This window comes from Mobula birostris, chromosome 14 (assembly GCF_030028105.1).
Source record: "Mobula birostris isolate sMobBir1 chromosome 14, sMobBir1.hap1, whole genome shotgun sequence".
Classification (NCBI taxonomy): Eukaryota; Metazoa; Chordata; class Chondrichthyes; order Myliobatiformes; family Myliobatidae; genus Mobula; species Mobula birostris.
Genome location: NC_092383.1, coordinates 32,786,667 through 32,804,610, shown reverse-complemented (window position 1 = coordinate 32,804,610; position 17,944 = coordinate 32,786,667). Strand labels below are relative to the sequence as shown.

General features: G+C 40.1%; 1 protein-coding gene across 8 annotated transcripts in view; it reads right to left on the bottom strand.

Annotated features, from left to right (window-relative positions):
- Positions 1–17,944, bottom strand: part of adamtsl3 (ADAMTS-like 3) — a 776,875-nt gene that overhangs the window by 446,511 nt on the left and 312,420 nt on the right. For all 8 annotated transcript variants that reach the window (XM_072278334.1, XM_072278335.1, XM_072278336.1 and 5 more), the window contains one exon: positions 2,644–2,771. In XM_072278334.1, the coding sequence (XP_072134435.1) occupies positions 2,644–2,771 (128 nt within the window). The remainder of the gene's footprint in view (positions 1–2,643; positions 2,772–17,944) is intronic.

Sequence of the window (17,944 nt, the reverse complement as noted above, 5' to 3'; positions counted from 1 at the left end):
CAACAGTTTGCCAAAATGGCTGTAGTATGCGCCATAAAATAGCTTGATTCCTCTTGTCATTTATTTTAGCAACACGATGAATTAGCCCTAAAATTAAGTTGAAACACTAAACAATTACAACATCATGGTCTACCAACTCTTTTGTTTCTGCACCTGACTCACTGTTTCAGCCTCGGAATTACAACAGGCAAGTCTTTTGCTCTGCCCTCATAACCAGTCTTCAGTGCGTGAAGGGGGTCAGGTTATTTCAAGACCAACAGGAGAGTCTAGAGTGAGGAGAGAGGGCTGAAGGTGGGGGATCAGGCCGTTAAATCATATTGAAAATCAAAATAAAACACAAATGCTGGAAATCTGAAATACAAAACAGAAAATGCCGGACACAAGCAGCAGGTAAGTCAGCATATATGGAGAGAAACAAAATTAACATTGCAACTCAGAGACCCCTTATCATAACTGGGAAAGAGAGAGGTATGCTACTTTAGGCAGCACAGAAGGTTGGGAGAGGGATGAATAGATTAGATTAGATTATGAGGACACGCAGTCCTCTTTTATTGTCATTTAGTAATGCATGCATTAAGAAATTATACAATATTCCTCCAGAATGATATCACAGAAATACAAGATAAACTAAGACTAAAAAGACTGACAAAAACCACATAATTATAACATATAGTTACAACAGTGCAAAACAATACCGTAATTTGATAAAGAACAGACCATGGGCACAGTAAAAAAAAGTCTCAAAGTCTCTCGAAAGTCCCACCATCTCACGCAGACAGTAGAAGAAAGAAAACAACCCTCCCTGCCATGAGCTTCCAGCGCCGCAAACGTGCCGATGCAGCACCCTGGAAGCACCCGACCACAGCCGACTCTTGAGTCCGTCCGAAAACTTCAAGCCTCCAACACCAAGCACCGAGCACCACCTCTGCCGAGCACTTCGACCCCGGCCCCGGCAACAGCCTTCCCCTCCGGAGATTCTCGATCGCACAGTAGCAGCGGCAGCGAAGCGGGCATTTCAGAAGTTTCTCCTGATGTTCCTCCATGCTTCTCACGTCTGTCTCCATCAAATTAGGATTGTGCACGGCATCCTACTTACAAGTACGATATCATTTCAGAGTGGCCATGCATGCTGCGTCACGCCGCCATCTTCAGCAAAAACAGCAACATGACCTTGTCTAGCTTCATCAAATTCCCTGATCCTGTCAATTTAAGGGGTTTGTGAAATGCCCTCCACAAGTAGATGGAAGAAAGGGAATTTGTCTGAAAAGATGAGAGCAGGTCACCTGAAGGAGCAGGTTAAGTGCAGATTATAACATGAAAAATCTTTGTCTGTAATTTGTTGCCAGTCATAGGTCTGTGAAACACTCTTAGCAGGCCAGACTATGCAAAAAATAAATGATGAGTACATTGAATTGGTGATGAGTTGTTGGGCATTGGTGAGAAAGGGCAGGCAACAACAGCCAGTCAGGAGGAAAGGGTAGACACATCAGAGGATGTGATGGGTGAGGCTTAGAGTGACTAGTATGGGCTGTATGGGAGAATTAGCCTGAGGAGGAGTGTGATGCGTCACAACCACAGATTCAGCAGCGCAGTAGATATGGCAATTGCGCTCATGAATATGCACGTGTCAGCTAATTATTATTTCATTGTCATAGTATTTAACTACATTCATTCCATCGTAGTGTTTGTCGAGACTTGGACACGGACACAGCAACGCTTCGCTGCCTGTTTGCATTCTGCCTAGCCTGAGAAATTGGACTGTCAAGTCAACCGACTCTGAAGACAGGCCGTATTCATTTTATTCTTAGTTGTTCTTTTCAGCCACAGTGTAGGTTTCATTTTCCATTTGAGAGTTTTAGTTAATGGCCTTGTTTGGTCTAGCGTTTATTGTTTTCTTTTCCATTTAATACTGTTTGCATTAAAGTCTGTGAACTATCGACCTGCTTCAGTGTCTCTCACTCCACACTTAGGCCATATCCGAACCTGGTGACAGTGATGGTTCCAAAGACAATTTAGACAAGTGAGTAGCTCTCAGGACACCTAACTACATCCACAACAACAGGTAGAAACCTGTTCAGGCTTTGAAATCCAGAGAAGCAGCCTTCACAGTTAATGCAATCCCCAGCTTTGTCATACATGTCAAGGGCACACATAAAGGATATCACAAAAAACTGCATAAGTTGCATCCAGACATGCACTGCACATTGTTGGACACTAGCGCGTATGTGAACTTTCCCATACACTAATACATTATACACATGGACGAAATGCAACAAAAAAAGGGAGACACCATTCTTCTTTTTCCACATAAATTGAACCAGGTGGTACAGAAAAACATGGCACTAATTGATTAAATTTGTTTGTTCATACTAGCAATAACTGTTCTTCTTTGAGGAAGAGCAATGAAGTCCCGAGATCGAAGAATATTTTTTGTCTCAACTTTCACTAAAGCAAACAGGCCAACTAGCAATTTACTCAGCAGTCATTGGTAGACTGCGATGTATCACTGGCTGGCTTTTTGCCAACATAACATCCATACTTCTTTCACAATAGATGAATGCACATGAAGCTTTTAAAGCAATCCTTCAGACGTACTAAGAGATATTACTCAAAACCTCTCCAATTTAACTATTTTGTTCTCACCTGCCATTTAAGCATCGTCTTAGAGAATAGGAGGCTCCTCCACCACAGGTTCTGGAACAGTCACTCCAGGATCCCCAAGCATCCCAGCCAGAATCCTTATCCTCATCTGAGCGGGTAATCCTTGAAGTCTGGAAAATTGAGAAGAAAATTGCATAAGTTTGCAACCAACTTAATAATAGAAAACAAAACCCTTGTAGTAATAGGTGAAATAAGCAGGATACAAACAAAAATCATGACATCAGTTTTCCATTTGATTTAAAAGATAGGTTCAGCAATTTTCATCCATGACAAGATACTGGCTTGCTTGAAGAGCGAATGGAAAAGTTGCTGGCACAGAGCCTGCCATTTTCTACTCCACATTTAGAGTGAGCCAGGTAATTCTCAGTGGGTGAACACTTAAACATTCCCCCAAATGTCAGAGTCATAAATTTTCCACTAGGAAAGCTTTTCAGTGAGGAATAACCTGATCCATTTCATATGGTCTTACTCAAAACTGAATTTTCAAAGGCAAATTCATAAATATCTTTCCTTGCAGCGCATAATTATTCACCACTGATGTTCTCAGGCTCACTGTGTCTAATATTCCAAACACTCACGTTGCTTGTGTCATTTTTCATCCTAAACTGGACTTATCAATCCTCAGCTGCATAGACTTCTAATTACACACATTTGGAGCTCTTTTCAGAAGTGTTTATTGGCTTTAAACATTTTAGACAGGAATCAATTCCATACTTTTCCATCAGATCATCCTTCCAATCTCAAGGCATCCTTAGCTTTTTAATCTCTGAACAGATTTATGAATGGTTTCATACCCCTCTTCTCCAATTGTACATATTTCACCATCTTCTGACATTATACAGTATACAAGAAAAATGCTTCTAAAAATCATGTATGGTGTAATGTGTCAAAAGTATTATCCTCCTGGGATATTTAAGAGACCAACTATAAAGGCGACATGACTTTTGAATGTGATATAATCAGGCCGAGAGAAAAAAAACACTACCTCTGGCAACAAAGTGTTATAAGTAATTACTCAGATCCAGTCCTCAGATCCTTGTCCAAAGATGGCCAAATGAATGAATGTGCAGAAAGATTACTGACTGCCCTTGATATCAATGCAGATTTGATCATTTATTTTATCAAGGAGCTCTAGTAAAACTGAAGTTAATGAGAAGGGTTTCAAACAGCACCAGTTGTATGATCCCCTTCAAGCTTACACATCATCCTGACACTAAAATTTATCACCATTCTCACCAAGAGCCAAATACTGTCATCTCAGCAGCATTGTGGAAGAACCTTTAGCAGAAAGACTGCGGTGGTTAATAAAGCACTCATTACCAATTTCTTGAATGCACCTCTTGAAACACATCCACATTCCCATAATTCACATGAATGAATATATAATAATAGTTTCAAGCGAAAGATCACTTCAGCTCCTTTTGATGTAAAAACCAAGAAATTCTAACTCACTGACTGAGGATATAGAAGCGATACATGGCATCAATTTACCGACTCATATTATTCAATCCGCACTGCCATAGCTATTCCTTGGTGCCCTTCAATGTTCCAAATCACGCACATTGCTAACTTTTCTTCAAAGGCATCTACGATGCGATTTATATTCCAGCTTTGCTCTAATAATTGTGTCTCAAGAACCAAAATATTGCTTTGGTTGTTTCAGTATTTGGTATTTATTTCTGAACATAAATGTGCTACTGCACATTGTTAATTTACTACTAAATATTCAAATCAAGTGGTAGTGTATTGCTCGTCTTGATCTGTGCACATCACGACTTTAACAGAGCAGTCTGACCTCTTACTGGCACCTATTTCAATACTTAGCTTTAAGTATTGTAATAGGAGTCATGTATTTTTATGTGGAAATTAAATGGTAACCTTTGGCTTTAATGCATTTGAAATTAAATGCAGAAATCTATAAGTTTCTATCTTGGATGCAATATTCCTTCAATACCATTTCGAAAATGGAATTCTATGGAATTCATTGCCACAGGCCGCTGTGGAGGCCAAGTCTGTATGTAGACTTAAGGCAGAGGTTGATAGATTCTTGATTGGTCAGGGCATGAAAGGATATGGGGAGAAGGCAGGAGACTGGGGCTGAGAGGAAAACTGGGTCAGCCATAACTGAAGCAGACTCGATGAGCCAAATGGCCTAATTCTGCTCCTACTGGATATCTTATGGTCTTACAGTCTAAAAATGACGTTGTACCATCTGGCTTCCATTTAAAATACATTGAAAATTCCAGTTCTTCAATGAATGGTTCAAAATGATCTGAGAAATCTCTGGCTTGTCCATCCAGGTTAAACACTTTTTTAATGACACAGGAGATCTAAAATAGAGGCCAAGCAATCTCATTGGCACTATAAGGGTGCTTTCTAATAACTTAAGTCTCATTCCCTCAATTTTAATTATTGTCAAATTATAAGAATTAGCTTTTTAAAGATGAACCTCTTAAAATTCTTGTGAATTTCTCTCAATTCAATTTCCTTTCAACTAAATCTTTAACCCCCACTTGAGTTTACCTTCTGCCCTTGGATTTATACTCCCGACTTGTAGTTATGGGCAATTCCATAGTAAAGAAACAGTGAGATCCTTTTCATCAGTGAGTTAGTCTCAGACTTCCACAACTGTACTCAGAAAACTAATTGAACACAAATCTACGCAAGGGACCACTAACTTCATATTTGGGATGGCTGCTGTTTGCACTGCAGTGAATGGGGTTACGGATCGTTGGAGAGTTAAGCGCAGAAAAGTAGTTTATTCTTTTCCTTAACCTTTATTTTGGAACTTTGACAGCACCTCAGAGGTGCAGTTAATAGAGCCACCGCCTCGCGTGCCTTGGGTTCAATCCTGACCTCAAGTGCAGAGGTGGTACAATCTTCCCATGGTCAGGTGGGTTTCCTCTGGGTGAGCCAGTTTCCTCCAACATCATAGAGACATTCAGGTTCATAGATTAATTAACCCCAGTGTGTAGGTGAGTGTCAGAATCAGGGTGGGTGGGGAGGGCTGGAGTTGATAAGAGAGTTGAGAGTGTAGAAAGTGGGATTAATTTAGGAGTTTCTATATGGCTGATCAAAGCTCAACATAGACTCAATGAGCTGAAGGGCCTTTATCCAAGCTGATCTCTGTGACTCCAACTTTTCATTGATTTATATTACATGTGCTTTTAATAAATTCAATTTTGAAACCAATTAAAATCTTTTTCAACTGCTTTAATCTTTTGAGCTGTTTGATATTCAGAATCTATTCAAAGGCTGTGGGTAAGTCCAAAAGCTATCAGGATGCTCTGGCATCCTCAGGCAGATCCCTGCCTGAGGATCTGCCACAAAATATGTTATGGTGAGCTAAAATATCCAATGCCTTTTGCTCAGCTGACAACGAATCCCAGGCTGACTTTCACTGATTGGTCATTGTTCATATCAACATCTCGAAAGTTCTTTGGATAAACCATTTAAGTAGTCATGCTTTGGGATGTATGGGGTGTCTAGGGAGGGGTAGCACCTCTGGCAAAGGTGTTTACCATGTCCACTTTGGGACAGTTCATTGACTTTTGGTCTCCACTCAGCTCTCACCCGTGGCTCCAAGTAACTTTATGCACGTCACAACAGCCACACCCCAGTACACCACTTAAACAAGTGGGTTAAACCAGATGAGGGCAGCCAGTGGCCTCATACCCTGGCGGGATAAGGACATGCATGTGAAATCAGCCCCAGCAGACTGGGCAGAAGAGATCTACACTGAGAACCAACGGTCAGGAAGGCGGAACTGTAACTCTCCATAGAGAACGAAAGGCATAGAGACGTCATGGTCATCCACTGCAACCAAGAAAGACCCCAGTTTGTGACGCTTGTTTGGACCACTGGACCTGGACTTCTGAGGTTAAGGGAGTGGAACAACCGCAGTGCAGTGGCTTTTCACTTTAACAACTCTCCCGCACAGGTTTCCTGTCATTGTCAGACACCACGGACAATTACCAGTCATGCTTTGGGATGTACTATTGAACGTTGACATTTTTGTAGTGGTTTTACTGAACAAAGGTTTATTTCAAGTTCCAGCTTGGTTCTGTCTCTTGGTTTCAGGTCTCATCAGTAATTAGAGGGGACTGAACACAACACAGCACCAAGTGGGGCCACTTGTAGATGACATGTGTACAAATTTATATACAGTTTGCAGCACTACCACCCAACTGGATTGCATGCACCAGCTCCAGAAAGTGGTTCTTGGTACCTTACACTGATTTTCCTAAGCAGATGCAAACACCGAAGGGAATTTAGGTACACAGCATACTATGCTTTATTAACTCTCTCTTGTGATTAAGGGAATTGCCTTTCAAATTATTCCACTGTCTGTCAATGAACTCTGTGTTAGTTTAGTGGTTTCTGAAGAGCTGAGAGCCAGAATCACCCCAAATGATTGGAGGTACAGAAAATAAAAGGTGCACGTAATTGATCTTGTATCATTTACCTTCCTTCAAATGATGCAAACACCTGATAAGTACTTAAATGTTAATCCAAAGAACAGCATTAAAAGAAATGAACATAAAGATATATAGGAATAGAAATGATATATGAGAATAGGACAGTGGTGAATTGAAGGTGAAAGACCAAACTGGTATGACGGACAACAACAATTAGTTGCCATTATTATAGCTATATATTGCTAATTATAGTTGTAACTTCTATATAATATGCACATCAGTATCAAATGAAAATCAAGCTTTACAATTTTGCTAAGTACTTATCTTTATCATTTTGTGATAGAAAACTGAAGAGAGCAAGGGTTCTGAACCTCGTTTATGCCATGGACCACGACAATTAACTGAAGGGTCCGTGGAACCCAGGTTGGAAATGCCTGCTGTAGACCGTCAGCCTCCTGTCCTTGTATTCCAACTCCCAGCTGACCAAAGTGGCAGCAAAGGAGTATTCAGAGTCGTGAAGTCATATAAAATGGAAATGGGAATCTATCTGACCACAAAGCAACTATTCATACTAATCCCATTCTATTCTCCCCACATTCCATTAATCCGACCCCCTTCCGCCAGATTCCACTACTTACCCCGACAGTAACAGCAATTGTACAGTGGCCAGTTAACTTTGCACACCTTTGGGATGAGCGAAGAGACAGGAGCTCCTGGGGGAGCCCCACAGAGTTGCAGAAAAAAACTTGCAACATCGACACAGACAGTACCAGAAGTTAGGATTTAACTTAGGTCACTGGAACTGTGAGGTCCACAACACATCTTGCTGCATCACCGTGTGATCTTTTATGTGTCTGGCTACATTCCCAGAATGGTTTTGATAGGTGTTGAGACTTTGCCAAAGCTTACTGGCTCTCAAAGCTGTCACTGAAATTAAACGCTTATGAGTATCTTTCAAATTCAAAGATTCAAAACAACTGTTAGCATTTTGTGGATGTTTTAATGAATAATATAATAGCAAAACAAAACTATACATACTCTTGAAGTAATTAAATACATTTGAACAAATGGCTTGAGTAATCAAACAAAACAGTTTCCTCAAACTTTTATCATTTGTTCCCATCTATTTCAATGCGGGAACAGAACTTGCACCATATAAAACCATTCTAAAGCCAAAAATTTTGGCCTATAATTCATATCAGTTTTAGACTTGAAACTGTGTTCTTTGGCAGTGCTTGCTATCAATATTTTGTTGGAGGCACAATCAGGTAATCCTTAAATACTTTATTCATAAGCAATGACGTGTCAAACCTACCTTTTCAATTCCTCAGCTTGAAAACGATACTTCTCAGTAAATTACAAACGAAACCCTATCATCTCAGACAACCTCAGCTCGTGAGGTGGCATTGACAATTTTAGAGGAAGAAATATTATCCTGCAACATGGTTTTGATTTTTGCCATTGGAATGAAAATATCACAAAGTACAAAGATAAATACATGTCAGCCATGTTTCTTACAAATGGAACTCAATTCAGCCCACTGACAAACTGAAGCTTGAGGCTAATAGCGTAAGATTTGCTTTCATAGATTTCCCATGACAGTATTGGAGGTCTACAGGAAAAAGGAAAATGAACTCGTTTTCAAATGTCTCTGCAGTTATTTGGGTGCTGCCAAAATCTGCCCAGTCATAAAAATAAAGGAAAAAACACTCCCGGTTCATATCTGCAATATAAATGAGACATCAGACACTAGTTGGACTTAAAGCTCAGTGCACGAGCCGACTTCTAAAATCTGTCAAGTCCTAGAACAAGGCACATATACTTTCTGCCACTAGTGGCTGAAAGAACAATGGCCTCAGGCAAAGGGTTATGGTTCCTGTCAAGGTCACAAACATACCCTCTCAAGCACTTGCTTTGTAATTTGGTGTTTAAAAAAAATGGATGTTTGGCATTCACTGATGACAGTTTGGAAATTTGAACAGATTGCAGCTTTTTTATTTCAAAAATCTGTATTTGCTGTTTTGTGTTGACATTTTGATTTGCACAAAATTGTTAAGATTTTATAAAAAGCTATAATTCTTGCACATCGAATTAAAAAGGTTTTCCATTTTACTCGTTGAATTTCCCAGCAGGCTACTGCACCTGCACACCATCAAATGGTCTCTGGTGACACCACTTTCACTGGCAGCATGACAATCAGAACCAGCAGACGAAATGATGGAGCTAGTAAATAAGCGGTTAAATGAGGCAATTCTGGCTGTAACTGCACAAATAAATAGCATACATTCACTTTTGCTGGAAGGCAAATGGTAAATTTCTAACAGGAGCTCAAATTAGCCCCAAAATCGTTTCCTTTGGTTCCTTGCAATTTGTAGCGGATTTAACATTCAGGAGATTTCAATGAATGAAAAATATTATTGCTGCTTTTTGCAGATTCAATGCTCCAGTCACCAAAAGCTTTCAAAAGCAATAATCTTGGCAGCATGCAAATAACTACATATTTTACTGCCTCTTTAATGACATCCTAATCCCAGGATTCCATATAATGGATTCCATATTTAGCCTTCAGCATTATAGCAGGTTAAAAATCTATACCTACCTGCAACAGCCCCAATGTGATGAGCAAGCAATATAGGTGAAGATTGCTGTTTAACTTTGAGCTGGAGGGAGGGAAAATAATAGGTTATCTCTTGTTGAAGGTTTGGTTGTTCTGTCAAGAGCATAAATGCACCAGCATCTCTGCTGATGACAGAACTCACTTAGCAATCTAAAGGAAAAGTACTGCAAGTGCCAGAAATCTGAAATAAAGATGGAAATACTCAGCAGATTCGGCCAATTAGAAAGAAGCAGTTCCCCTGCGGATGGGAGGGTTGGGTGACTGCAGAGTGGGGTGCATGGGTAAAGCAACGAGCAGCCCCCTTGTTCGCTGGTTTCCATGATGTTGATAAGAATTCTGTCTTCACAGAAGAGCTCGAAATAGACATTCATAAACAATTAGGCTGCCTGCGAGTCGAGCGACATCTGTGGAGGGGAGGAATTGTCGATTCTTCAGGACTGGTACATGTTTTGACCCAAAAAATGTCAACAACTCTTGTTCCCCTCTCCTCCTCCCCCACCCCGTAGTTGCTGCTCAACCTACTGAGTTCCTCCAACCCAACTGTTTGTTGCCCCAGGTTCCAGCAACTGCAATCTCCTGTGTTTTCATTTTACCACCCCCAATGGGAAGTCACTTCGATGTATGCTGACATTGAAGAAGTTTTCCTTCAGTCCCAATGCAGCACTTCAACCTGAACTATCGATATTTTCTCCCCCACCCCCCACCGTCCCACTCAACAGATGCTGCTTGACCCAAGTCCCTCCAGCAGATTGCCTGTTGTTCCAGGTTCCAGCACCTGCAGTCTCTTGTGTCTAACTCCACAAAAGTTCTCTGGCTTGTGCAATATTTCCAAAATATTCTTTTCCTTTTCCTTCAAAAATGCAATCACAGAAATATAGAAACATAGAAAACCTACAGCCCAATACAGGCCTTTCGGCCCACAATGCTGTGCCGAACATTTACTTACATTAGAAATTACCTAGGATTACCCATAGCCCTCTATTTTTCCATGCTCCAGGAGCCTCTTAAAAGACCCTATTACATCCACCTCCACCACAGTCACCGGCAGCCCATTCCATGCACTCACTACTCTCTGCATAAAAAAAATTCCCTGACTTCCCCTCTGTACCTACTTCTAAACACCTTAAAACTGTGCCCTCTAGTGTTAGCTTAGCCACTTCAGTCCTGGGGAAAAAGCCTCTGACTAACCACACGATCAATGCCTCTCATCATCTTATACACCTATAATCATCAAATTATATTTTTTTAAAGAATAGGAGCAAAATTTAGGTATGGCAACAGAAATTTCTCCTCTTAGCCTGACCTTTCCTCCAAACCTCATTGCAAGCATATACTTCCAGCATTCTCCTTCCATTCCCTTTCCTTTAAAATAATTCTAATAAAGTCTGCATTCTAGAATCAAAATCATTCTAGAATCAGAATCAGTTTTATTATCGCTGATGCATGTCATGAAATTTGCTATTTTGTGGCAGCAATACAACAGTGATTATAAATTGGAAATGGTAAAGGGTAATCTAATGATTAGAAATCGAAAACTTCTGTTGTAATTTGGTTCCTCAAATTCATGCTCATTCCGGTCGAAAGGGTAGATGGAGAGCACTGGTCCTGTGTCAATGCACCTCCTGTTTGAACGTCACATGGAGACAGCACGTAGTCCCTTCTGTGCAGCCTCATTCTTCAGACTAATGTCTTCATTCTGATCAAGCCATTGCTCAGGGAATTTTAACACTTGCCATAAATCTAAACCATAGACGCTTGCAAATTTAATGCAATATTCATCTGCACAGTGACAAATAGCTACACCAAGAATTGCGTGGTGAGAATGCTATTTGATGTAAGCCAAAGGTGTATTAAAATTTAACTTTTACGCGGTCATTGTAATCTAAATCAGGTCTCCATCAGAAATCAACAGCTACTTGCCTATAGTGAACAGCTCTCACTCATCAAAAGTAGACATCAATTGAGAACATAGAAGAAAATTTGTGTGAATACAGTGAGAATTGTTATTGGGTTGACTACAGGAAAACCTCCACCTCATTCACTACAGTGCTGCCTGCATAAAACATCAAGATTCAAGTACATTTAGTATCAAAGAATGTATAAATTATCCAACCTTGAGATCTGCTTGCTCACAGGTAACCACAAAGCAAGAAACCCGAAAGAACCCAATTAAAGAAAAAATAAAAATAACAGACCAACAGTTGCTGTGCAAGAGATAGGAAAAAATACAAATCTTGGAAACAATTGAAGTAAACAACAGCATTCCGGACCGAAATTGGGTCATTACATCCAAACCCCAGAACAGCCTGAAGTAGGCCCAAAGCCTTACTTATCGGTTCATCATACTAGAAGGCACGGAGCACAACAGTTGGAGAAAAATAGCATGAGTTAGAGCAGTGGTCCCCAACCACCGGGCCACAAAGCATCTGCTACCGGGCCACGAGGAAACGATATGATTTGGCGATATGAGTCAGCTGCACCTTTCCTCATTACCTGTCACACCTACTGTTGAGCTTGAACGCACGCGAGGTCATTATCCGCGTGTCATCCGTGTCAGCGCGGGAAGGAGATCAACTCCTCGAGCTTGCAAATGACGGCGGGCAAAAAAGTATGTTTGACATAACATCTCTGCCGGCATTCTGGATCAAAGTCAAGGCTAAATATTCTGAGATAGCCACAAAAGCACTGAAAACGTTGCTTCCATTTCCAACATATCTCTGCAATGAATGCAACGAAAACTAAATTGCGGAATAGACTGGACATAAGGAACCCCCTTCGAATATCGCTGTCTCCCATCACCCCTCGATGGCACCATCTTGTGCAGGGAAACAAGCCCAGGGCTCCCACTGATTCAGCAATATTGGTGTGTTGCAATGATTTTATACGTTTATACGCGGAAAATATGTGCTGTGTGTTTAATATCCAAACGTTACTGAAAATGTTAACAACAGGAATTCTGCAGATGCTGGAAATTCAAGCAACACACATCAAAGTTGCTGGTGAACACAGCAGGCCAGGCAGCATCTCTAGGAAGAGGTGCAGTTGACGTTTCAGGCCGAGACCCTTCGTCAGGACTAACTGAAAATGTTATGATGCTATTGACTTATATAACCATATAACAATTACAGCACGGAAACAGGCCATCTCTGCCCTTCTAGTCCGTGCCGAACGCTACTCTCACCTCGTCCCACCGACCTGCACTCAGCCCATAACCCTCCATTCCTTTCCTGTCCATTTACCCATCCAATTTTACTTTAAATGATAATATCGAACCTGCCTCTACCACTTCTACTGGAAGTTTGTTCAACACTTACTTCAAGCTCCCCTGTCCTCCCCTGATAATTGACTTATCGCTATATTCATGCGAGGAAAATATGCGGTGTGTTTAATATCAAATTCGTTAGATAAAGCCATTCAGAAACGAAATTGATTGTATTAGCCACTTATCACCTTTATTCTGGTAGTGATTAACACCCCACATCCCCCCGAACAGAATCGCCAAAAACTATTTGTAGAAAAAAAATCGGCACATACACAGATGTGCAAGATACTGATGCCCACACAAGGCTTCATTGTCAGTGTAGTCTTACTCAGGGTAAACCCAATGTATTTGACTGCTATTCTTGTCCGTTGGTAACCCAACACCCCGCCCCCCGGGGTCGGCCGGTCCGCAAGAATATTGTCAATATGAAACTGGTCCGCAGTGCAAAAAAGGTTAGGGACCCCTGAGTTAGAGTAACAATTCCAGCACAAGCTGGCACATGTTGAGAAGCTATTTCCTGAACCCACTGACCTTCCCACCTCACCAAGTTTCCATTCAACCCATTTCCATAACACTAAACACAAGTGCGCCATGTAGAGTATAATAATGGTTTCGTTTAAAAAAGTACTGTGCTTTCCAAATTATTTCTTGCTTCAGTTAGCTAGAGGGTGGCTAACATCTGATGGAATGCGTCGTCTGCCACGATGAAGGTGGCTGATTTAATCATGGCTTTTAAAGGGAACTGGATCAGTACAGAAGACTTGAAACATTGTAAGGGTATAAGGGGAGAATAGGAAATTGGATCTAGTTGTTCTACTCCTGCAGAGAAATTGCAAAGATTCAGAAATGAAGATCATTGAGTAATATTGCAAAAGACAGACTTCATCATAGAAAAATATTTAAGTACATAGCATCTAACTATAAATATTATTGATTAATCCAGCAGCTTGTTTAGCCTAGCGATTAGTGTAATGCTATTACAGCACCAGTGACCTGTGTTCAATTCCCATCAATGTCTGTAAGGAATCTGTACATTCTTCCCATGAGCATGTAGGTTTCCTCCGGGTGCTCTGGTTTCCTCCCACATTCCAAAGATGTAAAGGGCAGTAGGTTAATTGGTTACATGGGTGTAATTGGGCAGTTCAGGCTTGTTGGGCCAGATATTCATTCAGAGCAACATTCCAGTTTTCTTGGAATGCATTGGGCACTTACTTAACAAGTTGAAAAAACACTGAAAACATTTCAAACCATACCCATTAAGTGATTCTGTGCCAGCTCAGCATTTTGGAGTCTCCTCAAAGGCCAGTGAGTGAGTACAATTAGCACAAACCCTCACTGGTCATCAATTCCGTTTGAACATGTGCCTCGTTTTAAGGACAAGAACTACTTTCGGCACAATGTTTTTAACACTGCTGCCACTAGAGTTCTGGTGAATACAACTTGTATTATGAAACCCGCCAAATATTGCACCAATCTGCCACTGTCAGTGAAATTACACTGAAGAAAACAAAAAACTTGAGTGGAAGCCAAACCCACAAATAAACAAAATTTATCTTCTGTAATGTTTATCTTTCCTTATGTTGCGCATAACCTACCCCCACACAGTTCCTTGAAAATGATTTATGAGACCTTTCACTTCCCTCATTATAAGTTCTTTTAGCTGCAGTTACATTTTATAACTGTTTGGAACACTGACTTTAGTGAATGCTTCTTTTTGATGTATTAAAAACAGAATATTGCACAAACTTTCATCTTGTAATGTGTTTTTTTAATTTATACATTCGACTTTCCAACTCCATAACGTGAACAATGTGTTGACACAGCAGTCGTCCCTAATTTATGGGTTTGCTCTCCGCTGAGGAGCCTTTGTGCTAGACTTTGCATTTGGGCTGCTACTTCAAATCCTTCCTTCCTTTGCTTCATTGGAAATTACAGGTATATGTCCTTCTCACTGATGCTGCAGCACAGGAAAACCAGGGGGAAGAACTTCCAGAAGCATCACTGGTATTTCTATGGAATGCTTTGCAATGAAAAGGGCAGTACTTAGATTCCATTCGCACTGCAGATCGTAAGGTATTTGGAATTCTGTTGCAGGAACATATTTTGTTTAGTTGGGATGGTCAGCACTGAAGGGAGATTTGTACTCTAAAGACTAAGGCTCAAAAAGAAAATAAACTGCATTTGCTTCACAAGCAAACAATGATTTCCCATCAGCAGACAATTTATAACCACCCCTGAATGTTCGGGCACTTAAATATCTTCTATCACTCTCCTTCAGAGTGTACATCATTTAAAACTTTGTACAAGAGTATATGGAAATCTATCCAGTATTGTTTTTGCCATATTCTCACCTTGTTTCTCCTGTAATATTGGAATTGGAACTGCTTTATTATTGTGGTATGTACTGTGAAAAGCTTTCCTTGCATACCATTCATACAAATCAAATCATCGAGGTAGAACGAAGTAAAACAGTAACAATGCAGAATGAAGTGCAAAAGCTATGGAGAGAGTGTAATGCAGGTAGACAATAAGGTGCAAGATCATGAAGAAATAAATTGTGAGCCAAGAGTCCATCTCATCATAGGAGCCAATCATGCAATAGTCTTATAAATGTGAAGTAAAGGCTATCTTAAGCCCTGTTGTACGTGATTTCAAGCTTTTGTATCTTCTGCCCAATGGAAGAGGGTAGAAGAGAGAATTGTCCAGGGTGGATGAGGTCTTTGATTATGCTAGTTGCTTTACTGAGGTAGCAACAAGTATTTACAGAATCCATGGAAGGGAAGCTGGCTCCTGTGATGTGCTGAGCTGTGTCCACTTCTCTCTGCAGTCTTTTATGGTCACCTGCAGAGCAGGTGCATCCAGATCAGATGTTTTCTACGATGCACTGATAAAAATTGGTGAAGGTCAAAGGGGCCAGACCAAATTACGTTAGCATCCTGAGGAACTAGAGGTGCTGGTGAGTTTTCTTGGATGTGGTGTCCAAGTGATCGGTTTTATTACACAGACGCTAAGGGAAAAGTTGTTATCATGATACCATATAACAAACTTCACTATCTCCTTTTTGTATCTCCTTCTGATAGCAGTTCTTTCAGGACTACAAAAACTTCATTGTTTTGGTAATATTAGAAATAACACTGCTTGTGGTGTCCAACAGCCTGAAGCTGACTCCATTTACTTCAACTGCATTTGAACTGATGACAGATAAATCATCCCACTCCCGGCTTTGGCAAGGTTTACAGTCCATCAAATCCATCCCCTCTAGTAGTTTCATTTGTACATTTGAAAGTTCTACACAGCACTATTTATGTTATTCTGGGAAAATAAATCGCAAAAGCTGTGCCAGAAGACTCATTACAACCATTACCAATACACTGATGGACCTCTATCCCTTACCACTTGTTTTGTTTATTCAGTCAAGTGCTAAAAAATTTATTATGCAACACTGCTGCATCTTAAAATAGGGTTAACAAAATCTTAATGGATTAATTCAAGGTCAAAACTTAAAATAGAGATAATCCTGGAAGGGATATGCTCCTATGTTTCATCATTTGAACAGAATGCAGCGCCGCATCTGTCAACAATATTATGCTGGATTCCACGATGAGCTATCAAGTATAGATGGAATGTCAACCTGCCACAGCCAAATATATGGCTTTTTTCATAGAATCATCTAATGTTGGCATAACATGCCCCCCACCCCACTTCCATAACAAATAGGACACAAATCATTCAGAATCCCAAGAAATAAATTCTATTGTTCAAGGTATGACTGATTCCAGATTTGAAACACAAATGCAACATATGAAAAGTTTCATGATATTGCTCATGATTATTAATTACCTGTTGCTTCAAATCTAATATATACTTTAAATATATGCCAGTAAAAATTCAATAATAGATTATTAACTCAAATTATGAATACATTGTAATTTATACAATGTGAGTGTTTTCAAAGCCATTTCTTACACACAAAGGCACATATTTTATGACAAACTATGAATAAGAGTTGACTGCTGACCCCCAAGAAACCTAATCATGAGGGATAGCTGAGATCTGCGGCAGAGATTTCCTCTTTCCTGATGTAAACGGCAGGCAGCCACCAAGAACAGAGCACCTGTGGCATCCTGTAACAATTAGAGTACGCAGATTTAACATGAGGGAGAAGGTTTAAAGTAGATCGTGGAGAGTAAAATTTCCCTCACAAAGACTAGGTGGCAACAGGAATGAGCTGTGAGATGAGGTGACATTTAATAGGCATTTGGACACTTGAATGAGCAAGGCCTAGAGTCGGGACATGAAATTAATGTAGGCAAGTGAGATTAGTAGAGATAGATATGATGGTTGGCATTGATAGAGCAGGTAGAGAGGCTTGTTTCTGTGCTGTACAACTCTGTAACTCTCAGTAGCCAATCAAACAGAAGAATTTTCACACACAACAAACCAGAAAATAAAAGACAATTTTATTCAACATTCAAAACATTCTGTAGAAAGATAAAATGTATTGAGACACATGCATCGCATTAAACAAAAGTTAAAATATCATAAAATATAGCGAAAATTTTTTTTAAGTAATTCTGATTCTGAACAAGCAAAAATGAAACAATTATTATTTTAAAACCCATGGACTTTTCCAAAGTACAAAAGGTCAAAGTAAATTTATTATCAAAGTACAAATATGTCACAATATACAGCCCTGAGATTTATTTTCTTGTGGACAAACTCAATAAATCCATAATAGAATAATAACCACCACAGAATCAGTTCAAAGACTGCACCAACTTGGGCATTCAACCAGTTTGCAAAAGATAACAAACAGCAAATAAAGAATGAAAGAATGAGCGAGAGAGAGGGTGGGTGAGAGGGAGAGAGAGAGAGAGAGGAAAAAATAAATATATATATCAAGAACATAAGATGAAGTGCCCTTGGAAGTGAGTCCATAGGTTGTGGAAAAATTTCAATGATGCTGCAAGTGAAGTTAAGAAGTTG